The 22,953-nt window shown below is 39.7% G+C and overlaps 2 protein-coding genes across 3 annotated transcripts; both read left to right on the top strand.

Moving 5' to 3' along the window:
• Positions 1–660: 660 nt before the first annotated feature.
• LOC127755066 (disease resistance protein PIK6-NP-like) lies at positions 661–4,694 on the top strand. Its single transcript, XM_052280701.1, has 2 exons — positions 661–1,523; positions 2,661–4,694. Exons 1-2 carry the CDS (start codon positions 691–693, stop codon positions 4,579–4,581), a joined length of 2,754 nt encoding a protein of 917 aa, XP_052136661.1. The 5' UTR covers positions 661–690; the 3' UTR covers positions 4,582–4,694.
• A 6,353-nt stretch (positions 4,695–11,047) lies between these two features.
• On the top strand, positions 11,048–21,864 carry LOC127754057 (disease resistance protein RGA5-like). Of its 2 annotated transcripts, XM_052279518.1 has the most exons (5): positions 11,048–11,133; positions 15,577–16,675; positions 17,618–19,510; positions 20,364–20,487; positions 21,053–21,864. In XM_052279518.1, exons 2-4 carry the CDS (start codon positions 15,852–15,854, stop codon positions 20,446–20,448), a joined length of 2,802 nt encoding a protein of 933 aa, XP_052135478.1. In that variant the 5' UTR covers positions 11,048–11,133; positions 15,577–15,851; the 3' UTR covers positions 20,449–20,487; positions 21,053–21,864. The 2 variants fall into 2 exon arrangements, with proteins under 2 accessions (XP_052135478.1, XP_052135477.1); XM_052279517.1 differs by having other exon boundaries at positions 20,364–21,864.
• Positions 21,865–22,953: the final 1,089 nt, after the last annotated feature.

Genomic DNA, 22,953 nt, shown 5'->3' with positions numbered 1-22,953 from the left:
ACGGTTAAACATGTGCTAAAAAGTCAACGGTGTCAAATATTTTGAAATGGAGGGAGTATCTTCCAGTACCATCTCTCTCCTAATTCAACACGGCTGAATCTCAATGCATGAGCCTCTTGCTTGATTTGTGATGCTTAATTTGCTAGCTTTGCTAGATATGTGCGTGTGGCTCTCTATGCCAAAAGGAAACTCTCAAACTCCACTGTTGGTGAACTCACATCTAGCTAGCTATAGCTACCAGAAGATGTTGTGATCACCATTCCTCTCCCCTCACTCAGCTAATTAAGCTCACGCAAGACCTCTTCCTCTTCTACTTACTGCGAACCGGCAAACGTACGTGCCACCACCATTTCGCTCTCCGTTCCGTGGTTGCGCCGTTGAGCGTCCGCCATGTGTGAGGTTGCGAGGGGGTAAGGGTTCTTTGTTAGCTCTCCGTTATTATGTATGTTTGTCCCACGGATAATTTTACCATCCACAGGAAGGTATTACAAGATACCATATCTTTTATATGTAAAACTTGGTATATTTAGGTATTAGGTATCTCGAGGTTAGCTAGAGTTATATTCTCAAGGACCGGAAAATTTCTCTTGTCCCACTGCTTGATTTTGGAGAGATCAATAGTTTGCTTGGATCGCTGCAGGGTCTTTACTGCAACCACATAGAGCAGCCTGATCTAGGAGGGGAGAAAGGATGCAGGTGGTGACAGGGGCGATGGGCACCTTGCTGCCCAAGCTGGCAAACCTGCTCACCGAGGAGTATAAGCTGCACAAGAACCTGAGAGGAGAGGTTCTGTTTCTAAAAGCCGAACTGGAGAGCATGGAGGCTGCCCTCCTCAAGATCTCAGAGGCGCCGATCGACCAACCACCTGACCCTCAGGTCAAGCTCTGGGCAAGGGACGTAAGAGACTTGTCCTATGATATCGAGGATAGTGTCGACAAGTTCATGGTACGCGTCGACACTGATGTACGGGAGAAGTCGCGTAGCTGCTTCAGAGGCTTCATCGATAGAGGCGTGCGCTTGCTTACCAGGGCCAAGGTTCGCCACAACATAGGCACTGACATCAAGGAGATCAAGAGCCAGATTAAGGAGGTGAGCGAGCGTCGTGACAGGTACAAGGTTGATAGTGTTGCAACCAAGCCTATCGGCCCAACTATTGATAGATTTCGTCTATCAGCTATGTATAAAAAGGTAACAGAGCTTGTGGCCATCGATGAGACAAGTGATGAGCTAGTCAAGAGGATAATGGGGGAGGATGACGAGTCAAAGCAGAAGTTGAAGATAGTCTCTATTGTTGGAGTCGGAGGATTAGGGAAGACAACTCTCGCTAATGTTGTGTACGAGAGGATTATCACAATGTTTGATTGTTCTGCATTTGTTTCAATCTCTCTTAATCCTGACATGGAGAGGATCTTCAAGAACATGCTCTATCAACTAGACATGGGAAAGTATTTTGACATCCACCAGAAAACATGGGATGAAGCACAACTCATCAATGAACTAAGAGAATTCCTTCGAAACAAAAGGTGTTTATTTCTCCTATATGCTTGTGCATCATCATTTTTTATCCGCTAGTAATTTACATTGGTAGGGATCCTCAAATTGATTAATCATGATGAGACTCACCCTTTAATTGCTCAATTAACAGTACACATCAATGATATGTTGCCTTCTACCTAGCGACGAGCGACATAGCTTTATACTAGTAGTTATTAAAACTATAGAAATTTCACACTGTAAAGAAGAAACATCTGATTGTTACCAAGTTTTCTTAAGAGTGAAGTACATGGACGATGCCTAAACTTGTCTGGTTGTGTCATCTAGGTTTTTGAATTCTCAAAATACATTGTTTTTGTCCCTGAATTAGTCTTGGGTGTCGTACAGATCCAAACGACCTCCAACCCACTTCGTACGATGATGTGGTATGCCATGACAATGCCTACATGTTGGTAGGACCCACATGGTAGTCACATAAAAAAATAAAATTGAAAAACATATTTTTCCCTCTCTATCTTAAAATAAAAAACACAGTGTTGTTCTATTGTGTATGCAAATATAAACTTATTGCATCAGCATCAAGGCCATAATGGTGCATGCAATTCGCATGTCTTGTTGCAAGCTGAGATCAACCAAGATTAGCCACCATCGTTGCCTGATTGGGATTCTACTATGTGCCTAGTTTGTTGGGTGGCTTACGCCTTGACGTTTAAGTGCATGCTTATTCCATGTGAAGGAGAGTCCTTATTAGTTTTGTTAAGTTGTATATAGGAGTCAAATTGATTTATGTGACATGACGATTGCATTGGAAGTAAAAAAACTAAAGTTCGGGATTTTCTCATAATACAATGTACAGTTGTGATATTGCAATCCATCCTATCAATGGTGATCTTTCTGGTTAATATATGGGAGCTCCTAGAAAATACCTGATTAATTAGTATAGTTTGTGATATTACAATTCATCCGATTAACGATCGGATTTTTCTAGTTATAATGTAGAAGCTCCTAGAAAGTGCCCGATTAGTATAGGTATAACTAGATGTATTTGTCTTATATCTACTTACTATGAATTATCATGATGTGCTCACATGATTTTTTTATATAAATATAACTAGATCAAACAGGAAAAAAAACTAAGTACTTGATCCTTCTATATTTTCCTACAGGTACTTTATTGTGGTCGATGACATATGGGATAAATCCACTTGGAAAATGATCAAGTGTTCTTTGCCAGAGAATGAACATGGAAGTGGAATAATCACAACAACCCGCATTCTTGATGTTGGAAAACAAGTTGGTGGTGTTTATCAACTAAAACCTCTTTCTATGCTTGACTCAGTAAAGTTGTTCTATCTAAGAATATTTGGTTATGAAGACAAATGCCCTACTGAATTGGCTCAATTATCCGAGAATATTTTGAAGAAATGTGGCGGATTACCATTGGCTATTATTACAATAGCGAGTATGCTAGCTTGTAAAATAGGGAAGGAAAACCTACATAAGTATTGGTCCAAGGTGTATCAATCCTTGGGTTCTGGGCTAGAAGATAGTCTAGATATAAAGAACATGAGAAAGATACTATCAATCAGTTATCATGACCTGCCTCCACATCTAAAGACATGTTTATTATATCTTAGTTTATACCCAGAGGATAGTGAGATTAACACACATGATTTGATATGGAAATGGGTAGGTGAAGGATTTGTCCACAGACAATGTGGGAGGAGCTTTTATGAAGTAGGAGAGGAATACTTCGATGAACTTATCAACAAAAGCTTGATCCAACCAGCGTATATTAGTACTGGAAATAAGAAGGAAATGTCTTGTCGTGTTCATGACATGGTGCTTGACCTCATTACCTCTTTGTCAAATGAGGAATGTTTTCTAACAACATTATGTGGTCAACAGCATATCACTCTAAATTGTAAAGTTCGCCGACTATCCGTCCAAATTACCAATGAAAACGGTGCCAAACAGATGTCAACTTTGAGCTTGTCCCATACAAGGTCACTATTTCTTTTCAGTGGTTTCAATTTGGTTAACATTCCTGCCCTCTCAAGCTTCCCAGTATTACGTGTATTGGACTTAAGTTCATGTCTACTAGTGGATAATCATCACTTGAAGGATATTTGCAAGTACTTGTTTCACCTGAGATATTTGGACCTTTCTAGGACATCCATCACAGAGATCCCAAGACAGATTGAGAATCTACAACTTTTGCAGGTACTACACCTCCGTGGTACTGGAATAAGAAAGTTCCCATCCACCTTTGTTCAACTAGGACAACTGGTGTGCTTGACTATTGACTCAACAATACAACTACCAAATGGATTTGGAAATCTAAAGCATCTAGAAGAACTTGAAGCAAATATCGAGATTATATCAGAACCCAATATCCATGATCTTGGCATGCTGACCGAGCTCACGCGGTTGCACATTGGCTTCCGAGAATGGCACAAGAGCTATGAGGAACCTTTGCATCAGTGTTTATCCAATCTAATTGGCCTTGAGTATCTTAGGATAGATGGTTGCTATGGCAGCCTAGATTCTGCATGTGACAGCTTGTCACAAGGTCCTCATCAGCAGGTTTGTTCCATAGACATGTGGGAAAGAACCATACATGCAGTGCCAAACTGGATGGCCGGCCTCTCCACCCTCTCCAAGCTAGAGATTGTTGTAGAGAGACTGGTTGAGAGAGACCTTCAAATGCTTGGGAGGTTACCTTCTCTTGGTCATCTCTCCCTAGGAGTGGAAAGACCCACCATGGGCAGAGATGAAAGGTTGATCATTGCCAATGGCTACCTATTCCAGTGTCTAACATTTCTTTATTTTTGGAGCCACACCATAGATGTGGAGTTTGCACAAGGAGCCATGCCGAAGCTTCAAAACCTTAGTTTGTTCTTTGATGTGGAGAAGGCAATGGATCAATTTGGTCATGTGTATATTGGCCTGGAGAACCTTGCTGCGGTTGGGCATGTGGAAATAATTTTTAGCCTCAGCACTCACACAAGGGGAGAAGTTGTTGAGGCTGCAATTCGAAGACAGATCTGTATGAATCGCAACAGCCCCACGCTCAACTTCAGATAGTGGGCAATTCATCATTACAAGTAGAAAGGATGTGTTCAATATTATTTAGTAGTAGCGCCTCAAATTAAATTGTCCAATAGCAATGTCTGCTAATTCTTGACTTACTATCTCATTTGAATCAGAATGAACATGGATCGAAGAGGAATAATCTCAAATCTCATTCTTGAGGTAGTGAAACAAGTTGGTGGTGTTTATTGACGAAACACTAGTATACAACAAGCATACATGTTTCCATACCCCCAATCACAATCTCTTTTTGAACCAACAGTTATACTAATTTCCAGCAAAAATCCAATTATATCAGTTTCCCAAATTCATATTAACAAAAATTGTGATGGAAATATGCATGGTCTGTAACTTCTGAATTTCTGATGAGTGAATGACTGAAATACTGAATCAGTCAAATAAGTCCAGCGTTTGCTTTTGTCTGCAAACAAAGGACGTTTAGCCGATCAGCTGCCAGTTGAGTTTTAAAGCACTGTTTTTTTTTTCTGATTCTCTGGTACATTGTTGCAAGTTTGTAGGACAATCAACATCATAACAAAGTTTGAGTTTAGTGATTACCGAGCCAAACGACGTGCAACCTTTTGTGTGTTCGGGGAAAAAGAAACCATGTGTTGTAGCAGGGAGTTAACACCATCCTCCATATTCGGCCTAAACACTTAAGAGAAACTGGTCTTGAGTTTTTCTAAGTGTTCAAATGCTAAAATACCACTCGAGTGGTAAAATGGTAAAATACCATTCAAGTGGTAAAGTGGTAAAATACCATTTGAGCGGTAAAGTACTATTCAAGTGGGAAAGTACCATTTGAATAGTTTTATGCTATTGAATCAACTCGTCTCGTTTGAGTACGTTTCTAACCAGTGACAAGTAAATCCCGACAGCTATGTAGGGTGAGAAGGAGTGTTTAAACTCTCAAGATGGAAAAGACGACCCAAGATAGAAAAGAAGACTCGACTTGACGACTCGAGGGAAAACACTACTCGAACAATGAAGATGCCAAAAGAAGCATGGGGACCACTCTCAACCACTCCTGCCAGCTGGTGCCAAAAGACCATAATGACCTCTAAAATGTACCAAAATGCCCCTAGGGTTGCTGACGTGGTAAGGGCATCATTGTAAACTCACAAGGGCCCATGGGGGCAAAGTTGTAATCTCACATACAACTGTGGGTTATATAAGCCGGCCAAAAGCCTGTAGCAAGACTAGACATAATTGAATAGATAAATATTAACCATCAAAGTTGTACATTTTGTGTTCAGGCTCATTTCCTAGCTAGGATAGGCGGGAAAAGGAACTTTCCCGTTTATCCCGAAACCTGTTCGTTACCTAAGGTCATGACACCATGCTTACCGAACCTCCGAATTTTGTCACTTTGTCGACGGGGTTCAATATTTCGATTTCGGTATAATTAACCGGGACTAAAGATCAATTTTTATTCCCGATTAGTCATATCAACCGGGACTAAAAATCCCCGGCCTCCTGACAGCCTCGGACAGAAAATGAACCGGGACTAAAGATCATCTCCAATCCCGGTTGGTAACACTTGGACTATCATCCAGGGCCGATAGAGTTTTAAACCGGGACAAAAAAAATCATCTTTAGTCCTGGTTTCTATTCGAACCGGGACTATTGTGGTTTTGCCCAACCCAGCAAAGATGGTTTCTCCAGTAGTGATGTATCCAGGGGCGGATCCAGAAACAAAAAATTAGGGGGGCTCAATTACACAGTTTCTTTAACCTCTAGCCATCCAGAGACCTTTAGTTTATCATTCATGGTAAAAAAATTGAAGGAGGTGCTCCGGGGGGGTATCCATGGGTCTCGAGTCCTCCCTGCACCCACGTTGGATCCGCCCCTGGATGTATCTTGAGCTAACTATCTATATATACAGCCGTTTTGTACTAGCGGACCCCCTCGCGTCGCTCTCACACGGGAAGCTCGGGGGAGAAACCCTAGCCGCCCGCGCCGCCACCTCCCTCCTCCTCTAGCCGCCTCGCCGCTGCCGGAGCCCGCCACCAGAAACTGCGCGGCCGGCCAAGAAGGCGACGGCGGGGAGAACAACCCGGTGGCAAAGCGCCTCCTCGGCATGGGAGGCGGAGCGGCGCGCGCTGGTCGAGAGGCGGCGGCCGCGGCGGTCGACAGAGTGCGGCCGCGACGGATCTGGGCTCGCCGGTGGCGGATCTGGACCCCCGAGCATGGATCTGGCCGGCGACGACCCTGTGACAGCGGCCAGATAGAGGCGGGCAGCGCAACGGCTGCGGCCGGTGGGCGGAGAGCGGCGGAAGCCCGCAACAATGGTGGCCGACGGAGGCGCGCGTGGAGCCCATGCGATGGCGCCGGCAACGGCTGGAGTGGCAGTGTCAGGGCGGCGCGGCCCGCGACGGTGAAACCCAGCGCAGCGCGCGTGAGGAGGTGAGGCCAGCATGGTGGCGGCGGTGCACGGCCGGTGGAGGCTGGCACGGTGGCGGTGGTGGCAGCAGGGTGACGGAAGGTGGCGACGTTGAGTGGGGTGGCAATGGTTCTGGTGGTGGTGGCAGCAGCGTCATGGCCGCTCCTCCGCGGCATGGACGTCATCTGCTCTACAGCGGCGATTGTCGGTGGACGGGAGGACACGTGCCGTGGGCATTTCGGCAGAGGAGGCACGGACTACCACAGGCGACTAGCCAGGGAGGCGTGGCAGATGACCGCATTTGGCTAGCGCGGTAGCGGCAGGAGGAGTGCTCGGAGGCCAGCTCGGTGCGTAGAAGCGCGGCCGGTGGCAGTGGAGGCCGGCACGGCACGAGGAGGCATAGCCGGCGGCTGTGGAGGCCAGCTTGGCGCGAGGAGGCGCGGCCGACAGTGGAAGGCCGGTTGGGGCAACATGGCGCGGCCGGTGGTGGATGAGGCTAGCCTAGCGCGGTGAGGCACGAGCGGCGGCGGAGGAGGACGACACAGCACGACGAGGCGCGGCTGGTGGTGACGGAGGCAGGCACGATGCAAGGAGGAGCTGCCGGTGGGTGCGGTGCGGTCTACGGCGCACAAAGGCAGGCCGACAGGGGGTGCCGGTGCAATGGTCCCACATGTCGGCAGAGGTTGGACGATGGTGGAGCATTGTGGCACCAGCCGTGGACTCGCAGGTGGTGAGCAGCGGGTGAAAACCCGGCCATCCCAGCCTCGGCCGGGCCGGCAACATCGAAGCTCGAAGCGTCATTCTCCTCCTGAGGGCGTTGTCGTGCTGTCTCATCCCTCATGTGTGGATGTCGGGCGAAAGCCTAGTCTCGGTTCTCTTTGAGACCTTGACGGACGGTGGCGGCGGTGTTTTCCGTTGCTTCTCTCCTTGAAGACGTCGTTTAGGCATTCCCTAGCCAAAACCCCCCAACCAAGCTCTCTTTAGATTTCATCCTCTTGTGGCAGCATCCTAGTCTCTATAAGTTGACCACGTCGGAGGGACTAGGGGGAAGGAGTTCCATTATTCTCTTTCGCCCTCTCTCCCTAACTCCTGAAGACTTAGATAGAGCGGGCTTTGTATTGACTGTAAGGGTTGAATTTTGGGCGATCTCGGCCATGTTTCTTTGTTGGCCTAGCGGCTATCGATCCGGTGCTAGCCTTCTCTTGGTTCTGTGTGTCGGCGTTGTCGGTGTGTTGGTGGTGGTATACTTTTCTATTATTCATGGTTACAACCTTCAAGGGTTATAATCTTGTAATTTTTCTTCCTCTCTATCAATAAAACTTCGCACTGTCTCGTGCGAGTCGTTAAAAAAAACTATCTATATATGCTAATAAGATAATTCGTTTTGCATCTCTGAAATTTTGGAACAAATTGTTTTGAAGTTTTAACCGAATTTCATCAAATGTTAACTAAATTCACAGCAAAAAGGAAAATATTATAAAATTTGGGCAAAACAGTTCTGTGGTTTCCAAAATGTCAAAAATTTCGGACGAAAATTATAAACACAGGTCATACCGTTACAAGTAAGTGTGTATATATACTAACTCCGTCCCAATATATAGACTCCTTGTCCTAAGAAAAAAAACTAGGTTGTAACATTTTGGGAGAAAGAGTATCTTGTGTGTTGCTTCTTTGTAAATAAGATCAATAAAAAAATTAAAATGCTTCATCCGCGAGCTATGCAAAATTAAACCACGAAAGTCTATCATCTATGAGTAACATGTTAACTGGTGATGGTTTGTCGGATGATTCTACCTGTTCGTGTAGCACGTGCTCTTATGACTTCCTACTGGCAGCACCTTTTTTTTTTTTTTGTGCGTTCGGAGGAGTGGTTGGGAGGCTGACTTAAAAGTGCAAAAAAGAAGATCAGAAATAGTCATCCACGTGAGCCAAACTGGCAGCCGACGGCGCAACCAAACCAAACCAAAGAAGACATTAATGAAAAACAAAATACTACTTCCGCCTTCCGTTTTATATTATAACTGACTTTAATCTATTTTCTAATTAAAAAAGTTTGATCAAGTTTATTAAAAAATAGCAAAATCTACAATACGAAATAAGTTTCATTGAAACTAGCATTTAATATATTATTTGTTTTGTGACAAAAATACTTAACTAAATTTTAAAAAAAATAATTACTAAAAAAATTAAAACAACTTGTAACATGAACAGGATGTAAAAGAAAACGAGAAAGGAAAGAAGATGCGGCTCAAGCCAAATCCATTTACGGGCCCACGCTTCAGTCGACGATACCTCTGGGGTTCAGGCGTTCAGCCAACTCGCTTCCAGGAAGGCGACGCTACGCCGATCTGGACCGTCCGCTCCACGGACCTTTCGATCTGACGGACGTGAGTCTCCCTCCTCACCCAGTTTGACACGTTTCCTCGTCACGTTTAGTCGTCGCCGAGCTGCCCAGTTGCTGCTGTAGCCTGCAGTGCGGTAGGTACTGGTTGCAAGTTGCAGCTCCGCCTGGCGCCTGCACAAAATTTCTACGTAGTGGATAGTTTTGACTTTTGAAAAGGGATTTGTTCTTTTACGAGCAAGTAGGCGCTACTCCCTCCGTTATAAAATATATGCATTTCTAAATGTTTTGAGGAATTAAAAAAGTTTGCTATATGTAAAATTGAATACTACTTCTGCTTTATATTATAAATCGTTTTAACATTTTTAAGTCAAATTCTTTAGGTTTGACTAAATTTATATAAAAGTATAGCAATATTTTCCACACAAAACGAAAAAAAAACTATCAAATGTTTAATATCATATGCAATGAAACTAATTTTTCTATAAACTTTGTTAAATTTTCAAAAAGTTTGAGTTAAAAAAGTCAAAACGACTTATAATATGAAACAAAGGGAGTAGAATAATATTAGGGAGAATCCCTTATATACCACTCCAAATTAACCGGTTCCCTTATATGCTACTTTAAATTGGCTTTTCCCTTCTATACCACCGGTTCAAGTTTGTTCTCCCTTTTATGCCATTGCCGTCACTCCACCGTTAGTTGACCGTTAACTTCGCAGTGAAAAGACGCATTTGCCCTTGAGAGTTGGTATACAACCAATGATAGGCATTTTAGTACTAATATAGCTACGGGATACAACATATAAAAAATGATTTTTTTTTCATCACATGCAATTTTAGCCATCACCATCACAAATAATTTTTCAATATAAACATGAAACATGCAGTTTTCCAACAATATTTTTAATACAAAAAGCATTTTTCACTGGTTCTGACAAAATTTTGTTCACTCAAAAATGATTTAAAATAAATTAGTTATGATTTTTTAAAGTTTACACATTTTTTTTAGTTGAGAGGGCATATTGGTCATTTACGAAAAAACTAACATGTGACTTACAGTCAACTAACGCTATAGTGTTGGGAGTGGCATAAAAGAGTGGAAAAAGTTAAACCTAAAAATGTAGTTATATTTATGGTTTCGCTATAGTTTTGGTTGAGTTGAGAGTGTAGATAGAGAAACTATATTTTTAAAATAATTTAAATTCTAAAATTGCTACTCCCCTAGGTTAAGAATATTTATCGTTTTGGATAAAGTTAATGTCAAAGTCTTTGACTATGAATAATTTTTAAAAATTTTATCTTGATATACCGAGACCATAAATATGTATAGGTAAGTATTAAAAAATATTTCCTTTGTTCAAGAATATAACAAATTTTAGCCATAAATCCCGATAAGTGATTCATAGCTAAAAGTTGGGTGGAAATACTTCAATAAAATCATATATTTGCTGACTTATATTATATTTCTATATATGTTATAATAGAAAATAATAATTAAAATTGTTTTTTGAAACCATATCCTACTATTAAAATTGTTTTTTTGAAACCATATCCTACTATTAAATTGTCAGCTCGCTACTGACATCACATGCACAGTTGCCCAACAATTATTTGGCAGTGCTAAGTTCGGCCAACTTTGACTGCATTGCGATATCTCTTTCCTTTGCTAGAGTCTATATATATCGTATCATATGATATCCCTTCTTTATGCTAACCTGATCTTCTTGCTGCTCTATCGCGGCTTGTCAGTGCTGATCTATGTCTTGCAGCCCGATCTGGTTTTGCTTCACCGTCTATCATCGTTCGTAAGGCTAATAAAGGTATGTGTATATATTATGTACTCCCTTCATTTTATATTATAAGTTTTTTTCTTAGTCAAAATTCTTTAAATTAAATTTAATCAAATTTATAATAAAATATAGTAACTTTTAAATATAGAAAAAATATATTTAATATTAAATTTAATAAAACTAATTTGATGTTGTAGTTGTTTTTTTTTATAAATTTGGTTAAACTAAAAAAGTTTTCAAAAAAGATCAAACGACTTATGATATGAAACACAGGAGCCCCAATCAATAGTATTGTCCCATCCCAGTAGTCGATCTGTCCATTTTGCTCCAATCTTTTTTTTTTCTTGCTCTCTGTTTGCTAAACTTGAGGGTAAGATTATTCTACACTTATATAGAATAACTATTTTATACCCCCTCCCTTCTCCCGATCTCTCTCTTTCTTTTTTCTGTTTCTTTTCTCCCTGAAACATTTTTTCTCTTTTCTAGGAAAATAAAAAATAAATTGTCAAATTCAAGACTTGAACCCATGACCTCATAGTTCAAAGCACATTCTTCTAACCAATTCATCTAATGATGTGATTTGGTTCAAGAATTTTGTGAGAAAACAATATGATTATCAATTCTAATATCTTTCACTACCGAAACTCATAACATGTTACTATGCTCCAGTAATAACATTGTTGTAAAAGTACAGTAACATGTGACGTTACTGTAGAACATATAGGACATTACTGCACTTTTGGCAGTAACGTCGTAGTAAAATTGTAGTAGGCCAGGAAACGAAACAAAAATATATGTGTTAAAGCCTCACATGCTAACCATATACTTGTTACTGCACAAAAGTAGAAGTGTTACTACATAATAGGTACATGTTACCACTTCCAAGTAGTTATGTTACTGCACGATAATCGTAGTTTTATTATGTCAGTTTTACGAGATGAAAATCGAATAGGTGGGCTATAGGTAAAGTCTGTAGGTGGCTTTGAGTGAGGTCTGATTGATGTACGAGTGTTTTGAACAATTTTATACATTTGGTAAAACCATGTTACTACATGTATATACCCATGTTACTGCAAATTACATATTCTGTTACTGCATATGGAGTGCTAAAGTTCAAAATGCCAATATTTGAAAAACAATATCTCACAAGATATGTATTATTTTTAAAACCGTTTTCACAATGATGCTATAGTGTTACTGCATGTGGAGGATATATGGGTTAATGTCTCACATGCTAAATATATTTGTTACTACACAAAAGTGGAGTGTTACTGCAAAGGCAGGTACACGTTACCACGTGTTTATGCAGTAACACTATCCAAAAAATACAGTAAAACACAGTTACTGCAAAAACTTATAATTTTTACTGCACTCTTATAGTAACGATGCGATGGGATTGTAGTAACGTGCAACTAACAGTAGTAACAAGTAATGCTATAGCATTACTACTTGTGGAGAGTCAAATTCTAAAAAAGCCAAGATTTGAAGAACAATATCTCTCACATGATGTACTATTTTTTAAAATCGTTTGCACCATGATGCTAGAAAAAAACGCTTATCAAAAGTAGATCCATCATGACTATATTTTAACAATATTTGAGCGATGTTACTACACATAAGACGTAGTGTTACTGCACGTTGACCGTCGCGTTACTGCACCGTTCCGCGAGACAGAGCTGAGAAGAGGTGGGTGGTGGGAGGAGTTTGACCGTGGTTTGACTGACGTGGGATGCTTTTGACCGACCTTTGACTGAGGTGGGAGGTGGGTTTGACTCTTGGAAGAGAGGGGGTATAGAATATTCTATACCCCGGGTGTAGAATAGTTTATATATATATATATATATATATATATATATATGAATAGTTTATATATGAATTCGATTCATACCTATACCTATCAACAAAACAACTCAAATTTAAATTTATTTCACAATCCATGATTACATGGAAAACTATTTATATGTTTGGATGTTATATACATAGAATCAAAATCTAACAAAAACAAGTTCAAATTCAGTTCAAACTTTCTTTGAACTAGTTAGTAAAGTAGTTAATGTTAATACTTAAACATTTAAAAAAGTTTTATACTCATTTGAATTGGGTATATACTCAATTTGAATCATGGTGCCCGGGCACCATGGAGCACCAAACAAATTTACTATATATATATATAGTTACAACTTTTTTTTCAGGATATTTAGAACTAAATTTTGCTAAAATTATGACAAAATTTTGTTTTAAGATCCATAGCTATAGATTCTGCTGAAAGATATATTAAGAATTTTATTTTACGTGTACTTCAAAAGTAAAAAAAAGTGTAATCATGGAATTAAATATAGTGGTTATACTACGTTTCTTTCTTTAGTTTCTATCCATTTTCTTAATTTAACAGTTCTAAAATTCAGAACTAATATATTATGTACTAAAAATACATTAAACATTCTTTGGAGCGCTCTTAGCCCGCCACACATGTACATGGTGCTCTAATAAACTAGATAAATTCCTATAAATTCTAAGAAAAAAACATCAAGCCATAGTTTTCTTTTACTCTATTGAATCCATTATTTTACACCGTTGGATTTGTCATTAAAAAAAATCTCGATCCTCACAAGCACGTATTACGTGCACACACACCGACCCTCTCCCGTTCACCTTTGCCCTCTCCCCTAACTTTACTCATTTTTCTCTCTTGCAGTTAGTTAAGATATAAATTTATAAAACCCTTTTGTATGGACTCATCTTCTCCTTTATAAGGAGTAGTATATGTATGTACATGTTTACATGTGTCAAAAAAAAATTGCACGTACTTACAACTGCCAAAGTTATCCCCATCCACTTCGCCTACCCTTCTATTCTTACGGCTATTTATTGAATAAATGATATTTAAATAACCATAATATTTATTAACTAGTAAACAACAAATATAAGTTTTAATTCGTTTCAAAATTCAGATTCCTCACAAATTAAAACCAACATTATATATGTTTTAAAAAAATAGCATGTCGATCTATACTCTAGCTCTTTCTACAGTAGCATCCAATCAGTCATAAAAAATACAAACAAATTTTATGGTGTAGATTGTTTCGTATATTACCCAAAAATATGCACAGCTAAATACCAATAATTTAAGATCTGTTTATATCTTGAAAAATAGCATGTGGACATATACTTCCGCTCTTTGTACAATATCCAAATATAGTCATCAATAATTACAAACAAATTCAGCATAGATTATTCCACATATAGTACCCCATAAACATACATAGCTAAAATAGATCTAGAAAATGGTAGTAAAAATTTTAACACATAACAATATAGTATCAATATATAATTCAATGTTAGATTAATAAAACTAATTTGATGTTGTAGATGTTGCTATATTTTTTTTATAAACTTAATGAACTTAAAGAAGTTTGATGTGAAAAATATGTCAAAATGTCTTATAATATGAAACGGAGGGAGTATTTACCACCATGTATAAGTTCTATATTTTTTGGACTATATCAATGCCCTAAATAATAAGTAAAAAAACAGAGGGAGTTCATGTCATGCTTTTTTGTCTTTGATTTCTATTAAATACACATGGTATGTGGGTATTTCATACTAAGTTTAGTCAACTAGGGAACACAAATAATACTAAACTTATATATGAAAATTCATGAAATAAAAACATACTTTATAATAAGATTCTACCTAACCAAAGTGTACTTTAATCCATGGTGTTTAAACATGTATAAATACTCTACACATACTAATTATATTTATGCAATTATGCTCTTATTTGAAATCAAATTCATTTTTCAAAGAAAATATGAAAGGATAGAAAAGAATGGAGGGACTAGAAGTAAATAGAAATATGCCTTTAATTAGATGAAACAATTCTATTAGCCATATTTTTAACAGATATCTTCAATTAATATACCCTAAAATTCATAAATATATAAGTATAAAATAAAACTTGTTACTAAAATTTTAGAAAAATAATATGTGCTAAATATTCCAAAAAAAGATACACACATAGCACAAATGGTAGTTTCATAGGAACGAACTCCACCATTCAAGACTGGACAAATATTTTCTTATAAATTCAAGACTGCACCGTTCCAAGTAATTTTAATTTAGAATTTATATGTTGCGAAGGATATTAGAAGAAAATCACCAATCTTGAAAGCAATCAAATATTGAAAAAAAACAGGTTTAGAATATAGTCAAAGAATATTCTAAAAAATAAATCACTCACACATAAGCATTATAATAAAAATTCAAACAATATCAAATAAGGTGCCCCCGCACATGTACGTGGGTTACCTTCCTAGCTCATCCTAATTTGTTCTTGATCCTGTTGAAGTCTCAAATAAGCTTTTTTTTTATCTAATTCAGAAATTGAAAAGTAATAAGTACTGAGTTATTATAATTTAGCTAGCAAACATGTATATTCCATCTGGGTGTGATCTTGGTTATTGGGTCCTGCAGGATTCACCATCGAAAGGCTAGAAGCCGCGCACAATACTAGCCTTTTCAGTGGTTCATGTGCTACGGTCATCTTTCTTCATAGTTGTGGCCACACTTTATTTAACTTCCAACATTTTGAGCTTGCAAACGCCCAACTTTTTTGACGGCACAATCCATGTTCAAGTTAACCCCCTGAAGCTTATTTTGTCAATACCAAACACCCATCTTGGACAAGCAAGGCTAGAAGACATTTTGCTTGGAATCCAAACCCATCCTTAGTTACAGGGGGAACGAGGATGGAGGTGGTGACAGAGGCGATGGGCACCCTATTTCCCAAGCTGGCTAACCTACTCACCGAGGAGTACAAGCAATATAAGAACCTCAGGGGTCAGATCATGTTCTTGAAAGCTGAGTTGGAGAGCATGGAGGCTGCCCTCCTCAAGATTTCTGAGACACCAATTGACCAACCTCCCGACAATCAATCGAAGCTTTGGGCTAGGGATGTTAAGGAGCTTTCTTATGACATAGAGGACAGCGTTGACAAATTCATGGTGCTCATCGACACTCGTGCATCAAACAACAGCTTTAGGGATTTGATTGATAGAAGCGTGAAGTTGTTGACTAGAGCAAAGATTCGCTACAACATTTGCATCGACATCGAACAGATCAATAGCCGTGTCAAGGAGGTGAGCGAGCGTCAGAAGAGGTACAAGGTTGATGTTGTTGTGGCCAAACCTGTTTACCCAACTGTTGATAGTCTTCGTCTATCAGCTCTTTACAAAAGAGCAAAAGAGCTCGTTGGCACCGATGAGAAGAGCAATGAGCTAGTCAGAAGGCTGATGGAAGGGGATGAGATGTCGAAGAAACAGATGAGGATAGTCTCTATTGTTGGGTTTGGAGGAATAGGCAAAACAACTATTGCTAAAGTTGTGTGTGAGAGGCTTAAAATGCAATTTGATTGTTTTGCCATTGTTTCAGTCTCTTTTACTCCTAACATGGAGAAGATATTCAAGGATATGCTCCATCAACTTGACAAAGACAAGTATAGTGACATCTACCAGGCAACATGGAGTGAAGAATACCTCCTCTTCGAACTGAGAGAATTCCTTCAAGACAAAAGGTGCGTATGGCCGGTTGATATATTTGTTTGTGTATTTTTTTTTGTAAATCGTCAGTAATTTGAAGTGAAAAAGGTACTCATATTAACTATGATCATCATTGCCTTATGTTTAATTAGTTAAAAGGAAAGTATGAAAATCAACGCTACAATCCTGAAGGACATTGTATTATATTGGAAATGAAGCGATACGACATTGTAGGTTGATGACTTGGTGGAATTCATTCTCTTCATGGGAAAACATTGAATAATTAAAGTTATAGATAATTTATTTATTAATAACTTAAACATATTAAAGCCATGAATGAAACATCTATGGATCAGGGCCGATGTGTTTCTTCTAGGGTTAAAATAGATAGATACATCCATAGTTGGGGATATAGGGTTCAATAGGATATGATAATTAGGAGACAGCTACAATAGTGAATACACTAATAGAAGGAATAATTGCCTAATACACTAATAGAGAAGTTAGAAATTAAGCAGTACAAGTTTGTCACTATAACAACAACTTTGTGATATGTTTAATTCCTCAACTTTTCTGAAGGAGCATACAAATGTAACGTTGTAGCCCATAAACAACCTGCTAGTGGTGCTTGTTGTTAGCCCATATGATCCAGCTAGGGTTGTAGTAGGCGGTGGGTTTACTATCACCTTGTAAGTTTAGGTGACTGAGGGTCAGCTAAATTATAAGCTTTGGTTATGTAACCATATAGTATGCATTACCTCCAGTTAACCCTTTGATACGAAGCGATAACATAAGTGTAAGTGGAGAAGAGTTGGGTTAAGGGGGGAATTGTAACAAACCCACCTGTTAGTAGTGCCATGTTGCTCCAATCAAGGAGTTTACACCAAAGCTTTCTGAGAAATATGCTAATATATATTTTACATCAAAGCACTGTTGGGAAATTTGTTGATAGTTTGCTTATTTGTATTTTCTTATAGGTATTTAATTGTTATAGATGACATCTGGGACAAATCAGCATGGGAAAGAATCAAATACTCTTTATTTGAGAATGAAAACGGAAGTCGAATAATCACGACAACTCGTATTCATGATGTTGCTAGACAAGTCGGTGGTGTTTATCAAATGACACCTCTTTCTCTAGATGACTCCAGAAAGTTATTCTATCTAAGAATATTTGGTGCTGAAGACACATGTCCTAATCATTTGGCAAAAGCATCTAAAGTCATCTTGAGAAAATGCGGTGGAGTACCATTGGCTATCATTACAATAGCCAGTATGTTGGCAAGTAAATTGGGGAAGGAAGATGACCATATGTACTGGTCCAAGGTATGCCGCTCTATGGGTTCTGGTCTCGAAGATAATCCCCATCTTAATGACATGAGAAGGATACTATCAATTAATTATTATGACCTACCTCCACGTCTAAAAACATGTTTATTGTATCTATGTTTATATCCAGAGGATTATCAGATTGCCAGAGAACACTTGATACGGCTATGGGTATGTGAAGGTTTTGTCCATAATGAACAAGGGAAGAGCATGTATCAAGTGGGAGAGGATTACTTCAATGAACTTATCAACAAAAGCTTGATCGAACCAATCGATGTTGGTATTGATAACAAGGCAGGCTTTTGTGGTGTGCATGATATGGTGCATGATCTCATTGCTTCCTTGTCAAATAAGGAGTGTTTTGTAACAACGCTACGTGGTGTGCATCTTTCACCTATTAATTCCAAGGTCCGTCGACTATCCCTCCAAACTAGCCATGAAGATTCTCTTAAGAAGCTTGAAACCATGAGCTTGTCCCACGTAAGGTCACTTATTGTTCTTCAGGAATTCAAGTTGCTGCCTACCCCTTTGAGCAAAACATTCCCAATATTACGTGTACTGTGTTTAAATAATTGTGTGCAAGTTAAAAATCAGCATGTTAAGGACATATGCAATTTGTTTCACCTGAGGTCTTTGGATCTATGGTCTACATCTATCACAGAGTTACCAAAAGAGATCAAGAATCTACGGTTTCTAAAAGTACTATACATATGTGAAACTAAAATAGAAGAGCTACCATCAACCTTTGTTCAACTGGAACAACTAGAGTCCCTGCTTTTCTACTTCAAGATGAGGCTACCAGATGGGTTTGGGAATCTGAAATCTCTACAAGAATTGGGAGGGGATATCATTGTCGATTCTCCGACCATGCTGGACGATCTGGGTAGGCTGACCGAGCTCAGGCAATTGTCTATTGATTTCAACGATTGGTGGGACAATAGCTATGAGACAGCCTTTCTCCAGTGTCTAACCAAGCTGACCAACCTCTCGGACCTTCAAATAACTAGCAGTTTATCATTGGGACCTCAACGACGTCCGACTATTGACATACCCGACAGCGGCATCCACTCAATACCAAACTGGCAAGCTTCTCTATCCTCCGTCTCCACTCTTACTATACAGTTGAAAACACTAGGAGAGGATGACCTTCAAGTGCTTGGGAGTCTACCATCTCTTAGAGATCTAGGTATAGCAGTGGAGGAGCCCACACTAGACAGAGATGAAAGGCTAACCATTAGCAATGCCTATCCATTCATGTGCCTTACAAGGTTCAGGTACTCGAGTGAAACAATCGAGGTGGTGTTTTCAAAGGGAGCCATGCAAAGGCTCCATACCCTTACTTTACTCTTTGATGTGTGGAAGACAATAGAGCTATTTAACAGTGTGGATCTTGGCCTGGAGAACCTGTCTTCACTTCGGCATGCCCATATCTACTTGTGTAACTGTTCTGGTGTAATGCCTGAGGAGTTAGAGGCTGTGGAAAATGCACTCCAGAAAGCTGTCGATATAAATCCCAATAGCCCCAGCCTCGAGTTGGAGAGGTAACTTCCATGCTGATCTCTTCAGTGCAGCACATATATAGTACGCTCATATAACTAATACTACACTCGTTTCAGGTTATAAGACTTTCTAGCATTGCCCATATTATATAGATATTAATGAATCCTAGGTATATATATATATATATATGTTTATATTCATTAACATATATATGAATGTGGGTAATACTAGAAAGTATTGTAATATGAAACGGAGGAAGTAACTAATTAGCATTACCTCTGAAATGGCTACTTGTTTCTTTTTGGAAAAAAAATATAGAACATCTTAATTTTGTGGTATTAGAGTAGGACAAAGAAAATAACGTGGCTCGGCACTATTTTTTTATGTAATTTTTCAGAACATTCTATGGCCATTACTTTAACATATGGTTCAACTGGAGAGAGAACCTTTGAGAAATGGTGCTTTTACCCTTTTTCAATTTGTTCAACTAGTGCAATTAGGTCACAATATTACATTAACGATAAATGCAGTTCCGTGTTTCCATATAATTACTCTCATTTAGATTGCTTGATCATTTTTTAGACGTTTGATGATGGATGATATAAGGATAAAAAGCATCATTCTAAAGTTGTTATTTATCAATTGAACTAGATATGTTAAGATAATGATCATAGTGTGTTTTGATAAATGAAGACAAAACAGATTATCCTAGAACGAATATATTTATACTTTTATGGTGTCCTTCAGCAAATATTACTCCATCCGTCCCAAAATATAAGAACCTAATATCGGATGGGACATTTCTTAGAACTACAAATCTGGACGAGCAGTCTGCTAACTCTTATCCATCTTGCTACTAACTCTCACTTCACCTACCTACTTTGCAATTTTAAGGGACGACGACAACAGCACCGATGATGATGATGACTACAATGACAATGATGATCATGATGATGATGACGGAGAGGAAAAAAAATAGCAATGATAGTAATGAGGACGATTTGTTGTAGTTAGCGTGGTAGGTCAATATATCCCCCACTCTCCCTTGCAGTTTGTCTCGAATTCGTTCTCTACAAGCTTACTTACTAGCTGATGATCATTCATTATCTTAAAGAAAATAGATTAGGGATGATTAGTAATCCTTTGAACTCTTTGCCATCTCTCTACTTGTCTCGCAAACTATCTTCCCTATCTATTATCTATTATCTATTATATAATAAAAGTCCATTAAACTTCCTACAAATGCTCTCAAGCCGCCACACGGGATTCCTAAAAACACTCCTATACTACCACGTGGCATTTTAATATATTAAAAACATCTAGCCGTCGATTTTCACTTAAACCAGTGGGTCCATTATTTTAGACCATTAGATTAAATTAGATTAAAAAAAATAGTTTCCCCTCTCACCTTCCGAGATTTTGGACTATTTAACATCAAATTCACGCGCCTCAACTTTTTTACCACCCAATACGCATGCCCTCTATAATATGTCATTGGGACAGCTAATTAGTCTATTTGGTACCACTATGTATGTTTTTCATGTATTCCTTATTTTATAAACCCATTTGTATTTTTTTCCAAGCTTTGTGGACTATTTTGCCTCTGGGCCCACTGTCAGATCGAAGAAGAGATTTCCTTCTCTGGATCGTTCGATTCCTTCAATCCGCAAGCGTCGCTCGGCACGGCCGTCAGCGCTACCACCTCGGCGCCGTTCGCCGCCAGCCCCAGCGCCCCGCCGCCGGGCGCCGCCACCAAGCCGCCGGACGCCGCCAATCTCGCCGCTGGGCGCCGCCAACCCCGCCGGACCGAGCGCCGCCCCACCACCCCGCCGCCGCCAGGGTGCGCAAGCTCGCCGCCGCAGATCGCCGCCCCCAGCTCGCCGCCCCAACCACCGAGCGCTGCCGCCACCGCAGCTGACTCGACGCCAGGCCACCGCCGAGCGCCGGCGGCGCCACTGTGCGCCCCCGCTCGCCCCAACTCGACGACCCCACCGCACGATCTGTGGTTCTGTGGCTACACAAACATCACTGTGTTAGTAGCAGTAGACGAAAAATGGAAGCTAGCAGGGTGTTGCTACCTGCTACCTAACACATGATTCACTGGAAGAGTTGCTGACCAAAGTCCCAAACGAATTAAGGTTTCTTTCTACAGCATATATCTTGATATCTTAACACATTATATGTGTTAATTATCTATATGCTTCATTTTACCCAAAAAGGACAGCTTCATTTTACTCTATATATTGCAAACACTGTACATTGTCTGAAAAATTTTATTGGGAAGCCGGCAGAGGATTACATGTCAGTTCTGTACACGGGTCAAATTGATGTTGGTCACTCTGATCATATCTGAACTGGATTGCGATCCGTGTTTAATATTGATGTCGTTTACCCCCTCCTCATACGGAATATGAACTCATTATCTGATGATTGTGACATTGCGAAGCTGACGTCTTTTCTGAGAATACGATGATCTGTTGTTGCATCCGAGTTCAATCCAGTTGGCAGATTAAAACTAGCTGAATGCCTGGGCGGCGGCCCGGTTGGCGGCGCTCGGGGCGTTGGCGGCGATCTCAGTGGTGGGGCGGCGGGGTGTTGGGGGAGGCGCTCGGTCCAGCGGGGTTGGCGGTGTCCAGCGCCTTGGTGGCGGCGAACGGCGCCGAGGTGGTGGCGCTGACGGCCGTGCCGAGCGACGCCTGGAGAAGAGGAAATCTCTTCTTCGATCTGACAGTGGGCCTAGGGGCAAAACAGTCCTCAAAGCTTAGAACAAAATACAAATGGGATTATAAAATGAGAAATATATGAAAAACATACCAAATAGACTAATTAGCAATCCTAATGACATATTATAGAGGACATGCGTATTGGGTGGTAAAAAAATTGAGGCACGCGAATTTAATGGTAAATAGTCTAAATTCTCCTCATCTTCCCGCATGTACGTACGTACGCCTCCTCACCCTGTTAGTTCACAGGTTACGTACATACCCATCTTTTTTTACTTCCTATTTTTTTCCTTTCATATTTATTTTCATTTGTAATACCCTAGCACGGTAGATAAGTTGCTAATAGCACACCACAGAAGCAAGCATGCAGGAAACGCACGCAAACCAGGAGAAGAAAGGTAGCAGCTATGACTTTCTCCACATAGTATATATTCGATATATATATAAGCTACAAAGGGAGTAGTGTGCAGTTGGTTTAAAATTTATATTTGTATTAGTAAAAAAAATATGTAATTATAATAGCAAGTCCTACAAATTCTAAAAAAACAAAACATCCAACCTTCGATTTTCACTTAAATTGGTGGATTATTTTGTATCATTAGATCAGATCTATTAAAAAAAATAATGCCTCCCAAACCCAAAAAATTATCCCGTGTACATATAAATACAAAGCAGTACTGTTCACCAGTGAAAAAGCTAAAAAAAATCCTGTGTACATATGTTCTCCCTACTATTCACCGAATAAAAATATTTCTATAATA

This window comes from Oryza glaberrima, chromosome 11 (assembly GCF_000147395.1).
Source record: "Oryza glaberrima chromosome 11, OglaRS2, whole genome shotgun sequence".
In the NCBI taxonomy this organism is placed as follows: Eukaryota; Viridiplantae; Streptophyta; class Magnoliopsida; order Poales; family Poaceae; genus Oryza; species Oryza glaberrima.
The sequence above is the reverse complement of the archived record's forward strand: the minus strand, read 5'-3'. Positions and strand labels throughout refer to the sequence as shown.

What these genes read in the sequence shown, in the direction of transcription:
- LOC127755066 (XM_052280701.1), top strand. Translation starts at nt 691, where the DNA reads ATGCAGGTGGTGACAGGGGCGATGGGCACCTTGCTGCCCAAGCTGGCA. An exon ending in GAATTCCTTCGAAACAAAAG is followed by an intron (nt 1,524 to 2,660) that starts GTGTTTATTTCT and finishes ATTTTCCTACAG; the next exon opens with GTACTTTATTGTGGTCGATG.
- LOC127754057 (XM_052279518.1), top strand. Translation starts at nt 15,852, where the DNA reads ATGGAGGTGGTGACAGAGGCGATGGGCACCCTATTTCCCAAGCTGGCT. An exon ending in GAATTCCTTCAAGACAAAAG is followed by an intron (nt 16,676 to 17,617) that starts GTGCGTATGGCC and finishes ATTTTCTTATAG; the next exon opens with GTATTTAATTGTTATAGATG. An exon ending in CCCAGCCTCGAGTTGGAGAG is followed by an intron (nt 19,511 to 20,363) that starts GTAACTTCCATG and finishes TGCAATTTTAAG; the next exon opens with GGACGACGACAACAGCACCG.